The 18,912-nt window shown below is 41.4% G+C and overlaps 1 protein-coding gene across 3 annotated transcripts in view; it reads right to left on the bottom strand.

Annotated features, from left to right (window-relative positions):
- LMO3 (LIM domain only 3) overlaps window positions 1-18,242 on the bottom strand; it is a 56,726-nt gene extending 38,484 nt beyond the window's left edge. Inside the window, exons 1-3 of one of the 3 annotated variants that reach the window (XM_005148146.3) lie at window positions 18,025-18,242; window positions 17,740-17,806; window positions 9,916-10,129 (exon numbers count right to left, since the gene is read on the bottom strand). In XM_005148146.3, coding sequence (XP_005148203.1) covers window positions 9,916-10,121 — 206 coding nt within the window. In that variant the 5' untranslated portion in view covers window positions 10,122-10,129; window positions 17,740-17,806; window positions 18,025-18,242. Of the gene's footprint in view, window positions 1-9,915; window positions 10,130-16,659; window positions 16,775-17,224; window positions 17,279-17,739; window positions 17,807-18,024 lie in introns of those variants that run through there. The other 2 variants (XM_031048136.2, XM_005148144.2) reach the window with 2 other exon arrangements.
- Window positions 18,243-18,912: the final 670 nt, after the last annotated feature.

The following is an 18,912-nucleotide window of genomic DNA, read 5'->3' as shown; positions in this document are numbered from 1 at the left end:
GTTTGCAGCATTTCCTGTAGGCTTAAAGATTGTTTTAACAAATTAAACTATAAGGAGAGAGAATATATTTTAATTTATTTTTAATGCTCCATGTTATAAGTGTTCAGTGTCAAGCTGAATCTTTTGTTTGTTTGTTTGTTTAAGTACTGTATGAAGTATAAAAATGCATAAATTTAATAACTTAATAAAAATGAAAACATCCTTCTGAAAGCCTGAAGCTAAGTACAAAGGAAATATTCATTAGCACAATTTTGGAACATGAAGAGAAAGTGAATTGAGAACCCAAGTTTTATAAACATAAATAAAGTTTTGTTCCACCTCTTGCCACTCTCTCACAGTAGAACTGCAGAGAGCAGAGCCCATGAGCAGCCTATGGGTTGTTGAGACAAGCCTAGAGTTAGACCCTTAAGTCACCCACCAGCAGTTTGATTTGGGGAGGTCATATGTAGGATTAGCATACAAATAACCATCATTTGTGACAGAGAGAAACAGGGAAAGGTTGCTACAGGTGTCAACATTTTGATTGACATCCTAGACATGGCAGCAAGGTGCTGGGCCAGGAGCAGAGGGTTGTGGGTTTGAGCAGGGGGCAAGGGAGAGCTGTCATGCTGTGGGTAGGGGTAACTGCTGTACACTACACAGCATATGAAAAGAAAGGACACAGCAACTTATGATAGGTTTGTAGGCAAAGGCATTCCAATTTTAAGTATTTTGCTTTACTGAGGATTCTAAATTAATAGGCCATATAGCTATCAATAGGATTATTCAGCACACAAGTCAAGCATGTAGTAAACATTTCTAGGATTAGGGTTAATGTTATTTTAGTATAAAGTGCTCTTAAATGGATCAGATTACAGATTAAATAAGGAAGCCAGCAAAAACTAGTGCAGAACAGCTCCTTGTTGAAACTGCTCTCCCCCTGCTTGACATTTTGTATGAGGCAGGCACATTAGACTTATAAAAATGTCTTTGAAAAGTTTGGGGGATTTTTTGGTAAACCCAAGTCTCAAATTCCAGAAACTTCTGCATTCGGTGTAAAATTAACTCAATACAAATTAGAAAGTGAAGAAATGTGATTTGTTTCTTTATGGGAAGATGAATTTTTAAGTTTTCTACTATTTAAATCAAACAAAATCTTATATTGTTTTTTAATGGTAATTTTGAGAAAGAGGAGTAGCTCTGAGGGTCCTGCCTTCAAAACAGTCCTGGCTTCAGAGAAAGATTTCCATAGAAGCAACAACAGTGACAGAAGATGAGAACTAAGGCAATAATTCACAGTGATTGCAAGTGTTATTACCATCCCTAATCCATAGCATGTAACTCACTTAAGATATCACTACCTAAAAATCCTTCCAAGAAATTTATCTGAAAGGCAAAGCCAAGTTCAGTGATTGTTACTGGAAGCATTTTTAGAAGTTGATCAGCAATAATAAATCCTGTTTCTTAGAGCAGATGTATTTAAAGTGAGAGTTCATTATTAAATCTGTATTTGCATCACCTTTCCTCTAATAAATATTTCTCTTTAAGGTATCTGCAAAGAAAAAATGTTATAAAATTTAAAAAAATATAATTAATTTTGTCCCTTGGTGGAACAATAACACTGTTTAATGCAGGTCTACAATATAATAAATACTGTTCAGTAAGTTAGAATCTGAGACTCTGCCTATCATGATATTTATGACTTGGATGCTTATCTTGAACAGAACTATGTTTGGTTCACAAGCATTTTGCACATTTTCATATGGACAGAAAAGTGATAACTCCTGTACATAAAGTCCAAGGTTCAAGCTTGGTTCAAAAAAGAGGTGAGATACGAGAGTGGCAATAGAGAAGTGAGGGGACATTTGGAACCTGGTGTAGTATAGTGTCTAATTTCTTTCTATAGTGCCTTTCTAAGCCAATATATCATCACTTACAGCTTACCCAAATGTATAACTTGACTTATTCTCACTTATTCACTTTCACCTCCCCAAATGTAGAAAAGATACAATAAAAATCCCTGATGTTCTCTGCTCTTGCTTCCCCAAAATAATTTTATCTTTGCATGTTGTGCAATTCTCACTTTCATCCACTATGTGCCAACATAAGACATTATCATTCTTGCAAAACAAAAGATGAAAAGCTTAAATTCCAGTACTGCAGAATATCACCTAATTGTGAACCAGCTATACAATCACTCCACCATGATGTTTTAGAACATGTTTAAACTAAACCTGCAACTAACCATACTGACTGCTATCAAGATACTCAGCATACACTTAAAGTCAGTCTTAAATGGTTTTAGAGAAGATGGGACCACCATAATGTTGCAAGAACCTGTACAACACAGGGTGCAGAATTCCACCATGATTCCTGAATAAATGTGTATGTATCATACCAAGCACACGTGCAGAGAGGACATGAGCATGGAGAGCGTGCAAGGTATTGCAGCTGTTTACTGGTCCATTTTGATACCTGGCTTGCTCAAGATCAAATCTGGGTGAACTACATATCCTATTGTTTGAGCAATTTATATTTTCCCTAATATGTGGTCTAGATCTGATACTACTTTTGTGATTTTTCTGGCCCAGGAAATGTTTCAGCTTTTTTGCTTAGTTTTGTTTTAATAGCATCTTAAATATTAGAAAGAAGTGGAACCAGCAGTTTCTGTTAATCCAGCTGTTACTTACTTCTAGCCCATTAACAGACTTTTGGGTTTTCTGGCCTGATGAGGTACAGCTACCTCTTCCATCCATTCCTTTTCAAGAAGATGGTGAGTGGATAGATTGATACATAGACCTAAGAAAGCAGCACGCTCTACAGATGACTCATACAGCCTTTTCTCTTTCTAAATATGAATCTACTGATGCCCATAGCCATTTTAAAAAGTACCCATCGTGCACAATGAGACTCAAGTGTCGAAAGGCTAATGATTCACAGTACAACTCAGGTGTAAAGGTGTAAAACAACAGTATCCAAACTACAAGTTTTACACCTATCCCTGTAAAGTTTTTGACAACGTAGACTCATTGCTTCAGATGTTTCTGCCACAAGAACTATAAAAAATAAAAATTAAAAAAAAAAAATCAAGAATATTTTGACCAAAAAAAGTCAATCTTGTAACTATGACTTAGATTTATTTAAAAGGTTATCCACTACAACACTAAGGTATCTGTCGGGAATTTTGCTCTCAAAAAACCAATGCATTTTGTACAGCATACTCAACATATGGATTCTTAAGAAGAGCAACAATTAAGACTAACTTAATTTAGAGATCATTTGAGTATTGTATATTGTGTATTTTGATTTCCAAGTCCACCATGAAATATATTTAAGTTCAGTGAGAAGTTAAGAGAAAGTAATTCCTACAGTCAGGGGGCTGTAAAAATACTGTCCATTTGATTAGCATCAAGGAGGAATGTAATCTGTTACCTGGAACATTTGAAGACTATAGCAAATACAACAAATTCAGTAAGAATTTTTTTTCTAGTGACATGGTTGACTTGTTTTTCAGTTTGGGGTAAAAACCCCACAAAAACAATTGAAATTTCAAACAAATTAAATTATTTTTGTTTATTTTCAAAGAACAGAGATGCGGCAGAAATCAGAGCTTACTAAGACACCTCTGTGCAAGGCAGTAAGAGCTAAACATTCTTCTACTACATTACCCACAGATGCATTTTTCACATATAGTTCCTGCCAAAAATGCAGGAAGTTTCCAATTAGAGCTTGGATGTCAAAGCACATGACATAATATAGTTGATAATATTTACCCTTAAAGTAAATAATTTTAATATGGGTGTTATTTAAAATCTATTTGATAAAAACACTAAATTCCATTCTGAGAAAAATTCAGCAAGGAAGAAATCAAGAAAGTTGCATTTCTTTTAAAAGAGAACACAGAAAACACTAAATCAGCCCTACAGAACTGCTCTTTCACGAAACCTCATCCCATCTTCTGGCATTGCAGATTTACCTAGGCTGCCCCCAAATCACTGCTTGTATTAAGCTTTATGGAGCTGCAATGCGTTGACAAAAATCTGTGTAGGAAAATAATTTGCCATCAAAATACACCATACCGTAGTAAGGTAATGAAGAGCTGTAGGACAGGCTTTAAGAAGCACTGCACTTTCATCTGAGAAGTCTCCTGAATTTCTTTGAACATTTCCAGGGGATTAATGAGGTATTTTGACAACTCACAAGAAGCGCCTGGTTTTCAAGAAGCCGTATAAGAGGGAACATTCACATCCTTGGAAATTAAACTGTGTATTTTAAGCCACTAAAAATAACACAATTATTAAGAATTTGGCAGCTCTGAAGAAAAATACCAGCAGATACGGGGAAACACATGGAACTACTGAAGAGTGTCAAACTTGAGTACGCACATTTTACAGCATTTCAACATGACTTAAACACCAATTTTAACAGCTTAATTGAATGTTTCTTATTAAAAGCTACCACAGATGAACTAAAATAAGAACAAGCTAAACTAGCCAGAGTGTAACTAAAGCAAAAGCATTATTCTTTCCAAGCTGGGTGGATTAACTGTGCATACACACATTACGCTCCTTGTAGTACACCTTTATACCTTCAACAACTGTTAAAGTGTTTGAAGGCTTTCTAAACCTTTGGCAATTAATGGGAGAGAGGGTAGAGCATTCCTCCCTTCTCTCTCTTTTTTGTTTGTTTTTTAAACCATTCTAAATCATACAATTAATATAATTTTACATGAACTTTCATCTCATATGGCAAAATGAGAACAAGCAGACCATTACACCTGCCTTTTCTCTATAGATTTTAAAATATTCTTAGGACCTATTCCTACAAGCTAGTATCCCCTTGAATACTTCAATGCATTGCAACAAGGATATTAATGTACAAATCGCAGTTCAGTTCTGCAAAGCTTTAGCAAAGAAAGCAGAGTTTTTTTTAGCCTCTCTGCTGTAAATACCTTGGTATTCCTGAAAACTCAGGGTGCTTAAATGTTTAAAGATCCACCTTTATTTAATCAAGCTGGGCAAGAAGCATGCAGAGGTGTCAGTCTGAAATAACCTTATAACAGGTAGTGGGTTGTAAGGTGTCAATGCAATAAATGCATTGACGAGAGCTCGTATCTTTGTGTTTGCAATACTTAAAGTGCACTTTCCACCACCCGAGAAATAGGATCTGCTAATCGGTACCAGGCTACAAGATGTTTTAAGTCTAAGTACTCCTATGTAGTAATTTTTAAATAATAATTGCCTTTAGAGCGTGAGCAGTTGTACAGGAAAAAGCAGCTCTCTAAACTCTACTCTTTTCATTCTGCACCCTTTCACAAGCTAAATATTTTACAGAGGCAGCATCTTTAAGATGCTTATGGTTGAACACTTTACTTTCTGTAGTCACATCTCATTATTTACAAGATCTCATCCAATATATGTGGCTTGTCTCAGGTCTCCAAACCAGCAAACAGGGAGAAAAAAAAAACCCAGAAAATCTGCCCCTGTCTTCAGGAATAGTGGTCTACCCATTTTCACAGCTATTCAGTGGTACTCTTGAAGTCTGCAGTACATTTACAAGTAAAATCAATAACCAGGTTGGGCAGTGGAGGTGGGGGTGGACTTCTGCATCACCACCCTCTCCATCTCTGATAGTGTTTCAGGGCAAAAAATTCCACCCCAATGTATTAGTTTGGTTAATCCTTTTCCTATGATCTGTTTGCCTGGTTAGGGAAATTATGCAAAAAGTAATAAAAGTTCTAATTCAATTTCCATGTTAAGAGATGGGTTTGACAGAAAAAAATAATCAGAAACCATATTCTTTGTGTTTACTAAGAGATACGTACTTCAACATTTAGTGTCAGGGAGCTGGAGTTAAAACCAGAAACGGTGAAGATAATTTAGCTGCATGAATGCCTGCTCTTCAGTAAAATGCTGCCAAAATTAAATAGGAATGAAACAGCACTTTGTAGTCATTGGTCGCTCAGCAGGGTTTGCGTAGTTAAAAACCTAAGTGAAAAGGGTGATTGACCTACATTGCTACTAGCTTAGCACAGCTGTACTTTCATATTTTTGCTGCATCCGAGGAAGCTCATTATTTAATACAACTGAGTTACATGTAATTGTCGGTCTTTCATTTTACACTTTTAGGGGCCAGATATGAATCTCAAATGTGTGGCAGGCATTACTGTGCATCTGGAAATATCTGCGGCTGCCCATTTGCACGCAAGGCTAAGAGACAGGATTGCACACACTTGCACCTGAAATCAGGAGGCTGCCCAGGGGTAGGAGGACCTCGCAAATACGCAGAAATCAAATGAGCAGATGGAACAGAAAGCAAATCCCTTGGCACCCTAAAGGCAAATGTTCTGCTGTTTCCCTATTGTTTTGAGCAGAAGCAACCCAGAACACACAACCAAAGCACATTTCACACAACTCATACCTGCAGTTTAAATAAGTAATAACATTCCAGTTAACAACCAGTTTGACACGTTAACAGCCCAAGGGCTGTTAACATAATGACTGGTCATTAATGGCAGTAATGACAGATTTCAAAGGGAATATTGTGCTTGTAAATGGACATGCTGCCAGTCAGAAGAGCGGACAGAGCAGGATAGGCTGATACATTAAGATGTCACCATACAGCTCTGAAGGGAAAAAGGGGAAAAAAACCCAACTTCTTGCATATTTCACTTACTGTGAATGGACTTGAAATATTGGCGTAAACCTAAGTTCCTTAAATTAAGTCTTCACTTCCTAACCCAGGAGTGCATAAGAAGGAGACAGAAGCCTGCAGGGGAATTATACTCTGCATATGATTTTCTCCGAGTGTGTTATTTCTAACATTGAGTCCTTTCTTTACTCAAGTCAGTTCTCATCCTTGTTAACAAAACAGAGTTTATTCCTGCTGTGGCCACCCTGACACCTTTGGTGTCATACACCACCTCTAAAACCACTGGAGTGACTTATATGAATCAGTTTCCAGAGTAAAGCCTCTCACACCCAAAGCACCTTCCAAGCTCCTTACCGCATTAAAGATTTATTTCATCCCTTCAACATCCCCCAACCCAGAAAAAAAGGTTTTAATACAATAAAATTAACTAATTTTACCAAAGCAGAGAGCTAAAGCAAAGCACGTTTTGAAGTTCTGGAGATTTAGAGTATTTATGGAAAACATAAAGTGGGTACCTCAGGGCTCAAATGCAGAAGAACGTGCAGCAGGGTGAGTTTAGCTTTTCAGCAGGCATCTCTAAATGAGAGATACTGAAGTATCTTTGCAAATAGCCAAAGACACAATCACACAGTTTGTGAATTTAACCATGAATGTTAAAGCACCCAAACTGGGTACATTATTGCTTATAGCATCTGTACAATGGCTGTCTTATTGAAAGACATAATGAACACAGAGAGACAAGTTAATAAGCAATTTTACTCTTTATAGTATCGTTCAAGCCACATATCCTCTAGAGGGCACCACATAAATTAATAGGGAGCTAGAACATTTTTATATGTAGCAAAGATTCCTTTTATGACTGAAAAGAAAAATAAAAATAAATAAGAGGATAGTTGGAAACTGTTACTGAACCCTAATCTGATCATTAGTACAAGTAATTTGTTCTTTAAATTCATATCAAGTGGGTTGCTAAATATGAAAGCTTATTTGACTACAAAGCTAGAGAACATTTAACTATTTTCTACATTAGCATTAAAAAGATCCCTTTTATAGGTTCACTGCATAGCTAAGTAGATAAGACGCAATGAGGCAAATGACTATCTGCAATTACCTTAAGTGCATCAGTTTGAAGTTTAGTATAAATACCAAGTTTAAATCTATGCACTCACAAGTATCACTAAAAAAAGGTTCATGACAAGATAGCTTCATTAAGATTTGATAAACCTAGAGACAAAAAAAAAGAATCAGAGATTTAAAACTGATTGTATCATTTTTTGTATATGCTGGTTTCACTGGAGCAGAAATAGATATTGTGTATGAACAAACGTCTGAAACACCAGTTCTGAATGTGGTCATGACAGAAAATACACTCTCCTTTCTCTGAATCACTTAGTATGAGTTTTAACAATCTGTTAGCAAAATATTTACTCCTGTTACACCTTCAGAGAGCTACAGTGTGTGTGTAAGCACACACACACATCCATGCTGGGGAAATAGGCTCTGCTCATATCTCAACTACTAGATAACTTTTGGTTTTAAACATTTGATTTTAAAACATGGGATCTGCTGCACTAACACTGAGGAGATTTGGTAAGTTCAAAGTCTCCAGTAAATTTGGAACTCAGATCAAACAGCCATAGCAGAGGTTTTTTTCTCCTGCACGCACTTATTATAGAAAGATCCTACTATGGGTTTTGAAAATTAGGATGTTACCTTCCCCCCCAGAAGCTGTTCTCACCCCTCTCTACAGACACACACTTTAAGAGCAAAAGTTACATTCACAAAAGTTAGGTTCGTGTACAACAGTTCCCTTCAAACAATTCCCTGCCAATCTTTAAGAAGTAAGGTTTTGTTACCTACTTCTTTGGCAGATTTAACACAATGGCTTTAAGATGCAGAACTCTATGCTAAATTCCCAGCACTCTACTTTACATTCAGGGTTTTAACAGGTAGCAGAGCACTTCACCACTGAGTAGTCCAAGCCCACGTCTGGAGAACCTTATCTGCCATGCAGCCTCAGCTGAACAAATGCATTTGTGAAGATTTTTGTTCCACTCTAAACAGGCTGTAACATCGAGAGCCAGAGTAGCAATAGTTGTTAATGGCTTAATTTTGATTCCTGTTCTGACCTACCCATGCTGTACGACATGGGAACTGATTGGTGTGTGGGAATCTCTTATTTGGTACCTGTGCTTAAACTGATCTTGTAAGTTAACACATTCAAAGGGAATTTTAATTTTTCCCCAGTGTATTACTGCCTTCAATGTCCCTTTAAAAGGAAAAGGCATCACTATGGGGGCAGAGGAAATATTCCCAGAAGTTCATGTTAGCCTGGGGCAGCTAGTCTCATTAGGCCCTCTCTACAGGGAACAGATGAAATGTGCTACTATAGGAAATAGGTGCTCTGAATCACCCCAGAGAACCCTTTTCTCTCTATTTACTATCGAGATCTGAGGGAGACTGAATTTCCTGATTAAACTTAGCTGCTGCAAAGTAGCCCTATTTACTTATACAATCTGCAGATAAAGTAGCTTTGTGCTGCTCATCAGCACATGACTACAAGTTATACCTCAAATACCTTTGAGAATGTAGATTCTCAAGCAACAAAGAAGGTAGAAAAACTAGATGACTATTTGCTGTCTGAGTAGTGGCAACAGATTATTCAGTGTTCCACTCAGGCCAACGAGTTAAATCAGGACCAAAACGGATTCGATCCTACTAGCTACATGATTATTTTAGCAGTGGGAAGACGGTTGGTCATCTTGATCCAGCTTCTAATAGCTAAATGGCAACATTCATAAAGGCTTCTAGTGCCACAAATTAAATCCCTTGGCAAACTAAAAGGATGGAAGTGGGTAAGTGAAGACAAATGAAAGCACCCCTTACTTACAGAGTCCAAACCCTGCACTGAAGCCAGTGAAAACCACGCGAGCAGTTTCAGGCTACTATACCTGGCTACTGCCGTGGTGACTGGAGGAGCAGAGCAGCAGCTCCCTGGGAGCATGGTGTTGTGGAAAGCACAGGCAGGGTTTACTTTCTCCCTCCTCTGAGCACAGAACCCCAGCATTAACATCAGAAAACTGGCAACCACCTTCATGACCTGGTTATTTGTTCTTTTTGATTCAGATTTTGGCTTTATCTCTGTATCTTAGCATTTGTTTTCTCATTCTCCATATATACTCAGCTTTGCAGCCCTTAAGTACCGCTTATGCAATAGCAACTACACAGTAAGGATAGAGCAGATTTGCCACATTTGTCAGTGAATATAAGAAGGATGTGGCCTACCTCAGATAGTCTCTGCGACAAAGGATAAGGTTGGCTTTGGTGTACAAGGTAGAGCCCACCTCCCCCAGGCGACAGTCACAGCAGGCACATTTCAGGCAGTCTTCATGCCAATATTTGTCCAGGGCCTTTAGAAGATACCGGTCTTTAATCTTACGGTTGCAGCCAGCACAACCTTTCGGCTTGGTGTCTGGCTGGACTGAGAGCATTTGTATACCTGAAATACAACAAGAGAAGGGAAGAGTGAAAACAGATATTCCCTTGAGTACAAGTCTCACCCTTTTCTTCCTTCCCCTGCCACCCCCGTTTGTTAAAAAGCAGTGGTGTAGATCGGATGAAATAACCTAGATAGTCCCCAGCAAGCTGAAAACAATGCTAAGATAAACTTGAGAGCAGAAACTTCCACTGCTCTAAGTTCCACAGCTTCTCTTTAACACTTTATTTCCCTGGTCTCTCTGCTGGAAAGAAATAAGATTAAAACCTGAAAAATGAGAAATAAAAGCAGTTCACTTGAAAAGTCATCCGCTTTCTCCTAAAGTATGCAACATTTAGCAACCAAAATTTGAAATAAACAGCATATCTATGGTGGCAAACATAGCGAAATCTACGTATCTGGACCTATTTGCACTACCTTTATACAATATGAAAGCACTCCAGACTCTAAAAAAGAGAAAACTGAAGCTGTTAAAGGCACAGGGCCAGAGTTTCATGGGAGCTTTGACGCAGACATTTTAGTGTTGGTGGGGCAAATGGTTAGCTTTTTAAGATTTCAGTTCTTGTTATGACTCATGAATGAAGCAATCAGAGCTCCAGAGGCTTCAGTACCAGCATCTCCAGTTACAACCTGCAGTGTAAGGACCTTCTGAAAGGTCTAAAAAGTCAGAGTTGCCAATTTGTCAAAGAAGAAAACACAAACCAAGAGACAAACAAACAAAAAACACCACCCAAACTCCCCATATAAAACCCCCTGTCCCACTTCCCAATTGCTATTTTAGCCAACAGCTAGTTCAGGACAAGGAGTACAGCAGTGTCCATTAAGCGCATATGTATATATACCTTTAGATGTAACAGCAGAGAGCATTTAAAAACCAATTCAAATGTCTGACCCACAGTTTGAGGGAGGGAACTGGTAAAAGTGGAACACAGTTGAGTGTTGGTACACAGAGCACTGCAGCCAGCTTCCAGAGATCCATACAAAAATCAATTGCTCTCAGTTTTACAGTAAATGGGGAGAGAAGGTCACTGCCCCACAGTGCTTACAGACTGGTCTCTCTAGGTTAATCCCACAAACTGCCATCCTATTACACTCAGACCAATTCTCTGAAAGTCATTCCTTAGAATAAACAAAACCAAAGCCCTGTGGATGCTTTGTTGGACATCGAACAAGCACCAGAGAGGAAGAGAGAACTGACACACTGTTAGGTTAGCTCACTGTCTTAAACACAATCAGAAACATAACTTTTATTATAATGCTACTCATTAGAGTGCATTTGGATATTACAATGAGATTTGTCAAGCCTGGGCAACAAATGCTGCTGTCAACAAGCAAATCCTACCCCAAAATTCAGGGTACAGCACCCTGTTATTATTCAGAGACTGTGAAAGGTCAAATAGTCTTGCAACAAAGAAAAGCAAATTGAAGAGCTCATTAAGAATGCTCCAATACCTACTGGCAAGGATGTTTTACAGTCCCAGCTTCTATCAGCAGATATCTGTTGGTGCTATAATACACCCTCCCAGACAGGCAGACGCAGGGAGCTACAACATGAACAAGTCGGGGTTTGGTTTTGGGGTTTTGTTTGGGTTTTTTTAAAGCAGCCTGTACAAGCAAAACACAAAAATAAGTGTAATCTTTGAGGCAATAGTACAGTATGTCTTTATGGATATCGGCATTACAGAGACAAGAGGTTAAATGCTATGCCAGCTGAGGCATCCCAGGGATCTCTACGAATATGTGCACATGGAACACATGGGATTTATGTGGACCACAGCAACCACAGTGAAGTGACTTTCCAGGATTACCAAGGATTCACCCGAGAAGCTGATCACTGAATTAGAAATAGTAATTCTTATTGTGACACATAAGTACAGAAGCCTTGCTCCCCGCTTTGTAATACGCTCCCTATTGCACATTCCGGAGTGATATATTTACCTGCTAAATTAGCTGTTCAATTATGCTCCGACAGTTCTCCTAGTGGGCACCTTGAGGTACCACAGCAGTACTGGTGCACAGCATTGAAAACTCATAACAAAAGTGTAAGATCTGTATTTTTCTACCCATAAGTATAAAGAATGGCATTGCTGCCTTCCTGTTACTCCCCAGTCAATGCCACTCTCATAGCTACTACACCACATACAGACTCAAGATGCGCTTGTCATCCACAGGGCAGGGGATGATGTCTGGTGACCTGCATAGGGTTCTGCAGTGTGTGGCAGATCTGCGAAAGAAAACACACTTCTCATCTTGAGGAAGCACCGTGAGACAAAGGCTGAGCCTTGACAGTATTTTCAGTTGCCAACTATCTCCCCTAAATCCAGGGTACATACATGAAGCAGCAAAATAACGTTGCTACAAATAACTTCTAAAATCAGTGACAATATGAGAGATTTTTGGGAAAGAACCTACACCAGACTGTAAAATAAAGTCCTGCCGGAGCTCTAATAGCTTTGCTAGGTCAAAAAGCCTTCATCTGTAAAGTTGAGTATCATGGCAGAGTCTAAATACCTGCTAAGTGCCAACAAGCTTATCCCCAGACCCCTCTTCAGCCACATGGAGGACAGACACATGAAATTGGCCACAATTGGTATCAACTTCTTGGAACTCAGTTAAAAAGTTCAGAAGCAAGAAGGGCTGTTGGGGACTTTAATCTGTAGCTGGAGGGAAACCAGGATAAAGTAGGAGCTAACACAGTTCAAGGCTTTAAAGAAAAAAATCTTAATGTAAAAATGTTGTCGCCTGATAAGGAAGCAGGTTAGAGAGTGAAGGCTGACAGCCTCTGATCCAGGCAGATCTACTGTCCTGTGCCATCCGAAAGGAACAAGATGCCGCAGAAACACAGCTGAACGAGCGAGCATCCGAACAAATTGCAATAATCAAGGCTGGTAATTCCTGAGGTATATATGCTGCAAATGAGAGGTTATTTTATGGCAAATAAAACTGCAGCTTGCACAAATTGCACATATCCCTGCACAACTTCTGAGACGTTTTCTACTGATGAAGAAAGTAGACAGCACACTGTCATTCATGCTGGGTAGCCCAAACCTCCTTGTAGAGACAAGTGAAAAGGGGCAGGTAGTCATGCTAGCAACCCCACGCATCTGTTTTCCTGAGGCTGAGAGAGAAGCTGGTGCTGACATCCCCCAGCAGCATCTTCAGATTAGGGATTCAATCTGCAGCAGCTTTTGGAGGAAACGAATGCTTTTTTCCTCTGATAGATCTGCTCTTTTTGCACTTCACTTGCAATGAAGCTGCTTCTATTTTAATGAAGGTTAAATAAATTAAAAATTGAGTCCCCAAACTACAGCTTCTTCATAAAAAGAAAGTTACTCTTTTTTTTGAAGAGTGGAAAGGTTCTAAACAAAACAAAGCACAAAACAGTGCTCCAAAAAGTGTTTTACATACCTCCAAATTCTTTGCACATGCCCTTTTCTTTACATGCCCTGGATTAAATAACTTCATTTTGAAAACAGAACATTCTGTTACTTTCTTCTGTATTGTACAAGTCACCTTAATGCAGATCACCTCACCGATCATCCCTCTCCCCTTTAACATCCCCATAATATCGCCGATGCAGTTACACTTCTCAGATACGTGCTTGTGTCTTTCTAGCTCTCAATTTGGCAGTAAGAACACCTGCACCTTGCTGTCAGCCGGCTTTCCACAGGCTGCGGTTTCGGTACCCATTTATCCCTTAGGATGCAGGAAGGACCCTTTCAGAGCCTGACAGCACCTACAGAACAGTCCGAACTCCTCGCTGCTGAAACAGCAGGTAGCGGCAGAGCAGCACTGCTGCCTGGCTGTCCTCCTCTCCCTTGGGAACACAGAGCTTACAGAGCACCTCCAAGAAAACCCCATACAGTAAGTGCTATACCCAGGCTGTTAAATAAATAAATACATAAAATCAAAGCCAGTTTTCCCTTCAGTCATGCACAGTCCTACCCATGCTCTGCATCACGGAGCGTATCTGCTCTCAAAACTGAGAGGTTTCAGTGCCTACTCTGTCACTGTCAAACAACCCCTTTCTATTTCACCCCAATATGCTTTCAAGGGCTTTCTCTACCCTTCCCTCCATCCCAGTGCCCAAGATACTACACATAAACTGCAGTGCTGTGCAGGAAACAGACTTCTTCAGCACCATCCACCACCCTTAGGATTTCTGAAGGGAGAACTTAATAACCTGCTTTGCAGGTTTTTGGATTTCCCTCAGTCTCCCCAGATAAGCTCAATGCCACTAACTCCCATCCCTGGTTATTGTTATTATTGTGTGATGAAACACTATCAACTGATTTGTAACTATGATTTCTGGATAAAGAAGAAGATTGCTGGAAAAAGCTAAATTAGGCTCCTGGAAGAAGGCAGAGAAACAAAAATCCATCTCACTCCAATCATCACCCTTCTCAAAAATCAAAGGGAATGAATATTTGACATAATGAACTGTATTTTGTTAGGGATTTAGTAGCATCTATAAGCAAAATTGGCTCCTGATGATGCTGAGTGCAGCACACACAAAACCCACAGAGCTCAGTTTCTGGTTAGTGGTACAGATAGTCTTTAAAAGGCATGTTAAAGGAGGAAGAGGTAGATACTGTTACGTGCTGGATCACTTGAAAACTTTTAAAGACCACTCTCCCCACTCTCAGTAGTATGGGACTACAGGACAGTAGTATGTTTAGCATACATACATTATACACACATACAGTATACAGTACATACATACATACAGTACATACATACATACAGGATGCTGAACTGAAGTTCTCTCAAGGACAGTAGCATGTAGAGCATACATACAGCAGTATGTATTGCCTCTACTCGATCAGTTTGGAGCAAATTAAGTATCAGTGCACTGGTCTTCAAAAGACAGCATACTGACAATATACAGTCAACAAGAGAGTTAGAGATCTAGTAGAAGATAAAAAGAATACTTTTACGATGCTCCCCCACTTTGTAGCTTCATCCTAAAAACATTCAGAGCTCCAGTGATCCAGGATAATACACACACAGACTTGAAGCGAAAAAAGAAGGTTTCAAAAGCAAAGAAACATTTCAGAACTCGCATGTAGCACATCAGGAGTCGTAACTAGTTTTAGACTGGCATGTAAATTGTTCTGTGGAACATTCTTACTGCCTCCGAGACCCTGCTATTCTGTGTTATTTGACAGTTTAAGGGAAATCATAATTAAAAAAAGAGACATAAATAATAGCCTGTGCAGTGTGGTGCACAGAAATAAGTAGAACCATTTCATTTAAACTCTGGTGAGCTTTTAATTGCCTGGATTGCATTGTGAACCAGCCTAACGGTTGATTGCCTCCATTATGCTCTCTTGTTCTGTGCAATTCATCCGCACAGTCTCAGCTTCTGTAGTTAACACAACAAAGTAACCACAACTCCATAACACTCAGGGGTTTTTAAAGAAATATAAAAGTAAGGATTTTAGTACTCTGGATATAGTCTCTTCTCCACACTTTTGAGCTGATTTTCCACACTATATAACTAAACTTCACCTCTGGCCCCCCTTCTTCTGCAGAGGAATCTGATTTTTGCTTCATTTTGTTTTGGGGGGTTAAATAATAGAGGTGGGCTGGGGAGGGGTGGTGGAAGAGAAGAGGTTAGGTAGAAACTAAAAATGGGAATGCAGTCCCACAGCTGGGAGCAGTGATACAGCTTGAAAGAATTTGGCCAACATGGCTAGTCGATTGCCAAGAGACACCAAACAAAAGATTTCTCTTCTTTCCCCTTCTCTTTTTGAAAGCTAGATTGGGCCTAAAAGCTTGTTTCTTTCTGTTCAGTGGCCCAGAGCATCCCTGCAGGCTGTAGCCCTCTAAGGGACAACGCAGCAAAGAGATGTACCCAGATCTCAGGGACAGGGGGTGCTTAGCTATGTCCCTACCGCCGTCGTGTCCCCCCACGTCTCTCCCTCCAGCTCTCTTCACACACACACCACCCCCCCCCCCCCCCCCCCCCCTCTTTTTTAGAGCAGTAGTGCTGGGAACCAATTTGATTCCCTTTTTCTCCAATGCAGCTGCAAGGCTCAGAGATACTGACATTTTTCCACTCTTATCAGTTTAATTACAGTTACCATGGCAGCAAAGTGCTAGTGCTTGGCAAAGGCCAACAAGAGATTTGCAAGACTGAGTTCAATTTTGATGCAGCTCACATGCAAAATAAATAAATAAATAAGAAACACACACTCCCCAACAAAGAACCCCTTTCGGACGCGGACGCTCGACCCTTTTGTGCTAATTCCCTTCCGAGCACGGCGGCGATGGGGAGAGGAGAGAGGAAGGAGGCACCGAGGAAAGCGTGCAGCGGCATTCGGTGCACCGCGCAGAACGAGCGGCTTTGAGCAGCGGTCCCGCAAAGCCCCATTTTGGGGCTCCTTAGAGCACACTCGGGCTCTCGCCAGGGCAACGCATTGGGGGTCGACGAGGGGAGAGAAGCGCTCTCGGTGTTCCCCCCCATCCCTCCCGGTTACAGCGCAGCGCTCCGGCTCGGTGCGCCCTACACCGGGAGACCGCCGCCTTACCAAAACTTTTCTCCTTTCTGTGCATGAGTTGATTTACGGGCGCCTGGAGAGCTCCTCCTCATTGAAACACCGAATCCCGGAACAGGAGCAAGTGCTTCCCCGGCTCGGGTCAAGTGAGCGGGGATGCGGCGCGGCGCAGCACCGGGAGGCGAGGGGGGGCACGGAAGGATGGGAGGGGGAGACCGGGGAGGTGGGGGTATCCCCCGAGCCGCCGGCCGCGCACGGAGATGGCGAGCGGCAAAGCCACATGCTCCTCTGACTGTAGCCGTAAACCTGTAACCCCAGTGGTCTCTTAGCTTTGTTTTAACAAACGGGTTTGATTAAACTGTCACATGCGACGTTAGCATAGCATATAGTGCTCGGGATGAAGGGAGGAAAGGGGGGCGGACGGGGTGTGCGAGAAAAGAAAGGCCCGCAGACAGAAGTACTGTTTCATAACGCCACCCCGGCTGCCCATGTCCACGGCGGTCCAAGGGAGGCTGCCCTAGCTCGGATGCCCCTAGTAGCCCGGCTCCCCCCGGCAGTTTTTGCCACCTCCAGCCCTCTCTGCCCCCCCCCGGCTCACCCCACCGCGCTCCTCCGCCGCTCTGCCCAAACGGTTAACCCGGCACCGAACCAGTTGCAAATGAAACTGCTGCTGTACGGGGAGGTTTGTGGATTAAAGCCGGGGAGTGGGAAATTAACTGAGTCCCTTGATAATTAAAAACACGTTATGGAAGCTCTAGAAGAAGCAAGAATAATAATAACGGGGGGGGGGGGGGGGGGAGTGGTGCTGCTGCTGCTGCAATTCATTGTTAACTTTGCTATTTCTCGAGACATACAGTTGGATGTGTTTCGCTCAGCATCCTCTGCTTGCATGTATTTCATGTCTCATCATAAAAATAATGAAGCCTCACATGATTTAAACAAAACAGTCTCAGCAGAGCTGCAGCTTGAGTGAAAGTTGCAGTGCAGAGATGTGTGTGTGTGTATTGCAGCCCCGGCTTATGACTCAGAAAGAGGGAAAGGGAGAGAGGGAGAGTGATGCAGACACACATACACAAATGACCCAAAGCTTATGTACACAGTTGCCTCACTTACCTTCTCAATTAAGCGATAACAGGGGAGGCAGTTCAATAAGCACAGTGGCTGCTTTGTAGCTCTTCTCCTTGGAAAAGGTCAAAAAGAAGCATTGTTTGGGGAAAAAAAATAAAGAGGGGGTGGGAGAGGTGGGGAGGGAGATCGCTATTCTTTAAGTTTAAAATAATGAGGTCCTCAAGGATCCGCCAAGTAATTGTGTTGACCGTATCCGAGCTACAGGTGTCCTCCTTTTAGTATCTTGCAGTCCAAGGCTGTCTGTCTCCGTCCTGGCTGAAGACAACTTACCTAAAGCAGCGTGTGAGGAGCCGAGTTGAATGAAGTCAGGGCTTTATCAGCTGCAAAATGCAATCCCTTACCAGCCAGACATAATACAGCAAAAGAAAAGGTCACTCAGTTATTACTGAGCCAGCAGAGCCCAGGCAGCTCTTGTGGAAGACCACAGAGAAGCAGCTCCCTTCCGATTTAAGGCTATTTACCTCTCTCCCCCTCCACCCACCCTTCCTCTCCCCCCTCCCAACTCCCCCTTTCTCTCTCCCTCTCTCTTTCTCCCTCGTTCTGCAGCTCGCTCAAGTACAGCCGCCCTCGGAAAGTGCAAAGCAGCCAGGAGACAGATTGGGCTTTGTTGGTAATTTCCCATGGTGAAAATTTACAAGCCTGCAAGTGCAGTCAGCAAAACCACATGCATATGCTAGACACAAACACCAGGGACACACACACACACACACGCACACACAAGTGACCTCTACTGAAACGGCTCAGGATCACCTTCCCAGGGAGCGCTCCCGAAACAGAGCAGGGAAACAGGGGAGAGCACACCCCCCACCCATCACTCCTCCCAAAATACTTTGCTTAAACAAAACAATAAGTTGCCTACGCAAAAAAGACAGAAAAATGGCAAGATACATATCTCTGTATTAATGAGTAATGAGGAAAATCCCTGAAGGTGAAAACGCTGCCTCTCTCCGTGCTGGATCTGAGCTGCTCAGACAGGAGTGGAAACTCTGGCGTGAAAGTTTCTCGCTCTCCAGCACGGTCCCTGGCCCCGCTTGCCACATGCCACCACCCTCCCTGTGTTTTACAGGCTGAATGCAGAAGGAAGATAAGCTGTTCCCCCCTTAGCATCCTCGTCCCAAGAGCTGAAGACAGATCCTGATTCCCTATATGGTGGTGGAG

The sequence above is a fragment of the Melopsittacus undulatus genome, chromosome 5, assembly GCF_012275295.1.
Source record: "Melopsittacus undulatus isolate bMelUnd1 chromosome 5, bMelUnd1.mat.Z, whole genome shotgun sequence".
NCBI lineage: Eukaryota > Metazoa > Chordata > Aves > Psittaciformes > Psittaculidae > Melopsittacus > Melopsittacus undulatus.
Note: the sequence above shows the minus strand (reverse complement) of the source record. Positions and strands in the feature narration are given on the sequence as shown.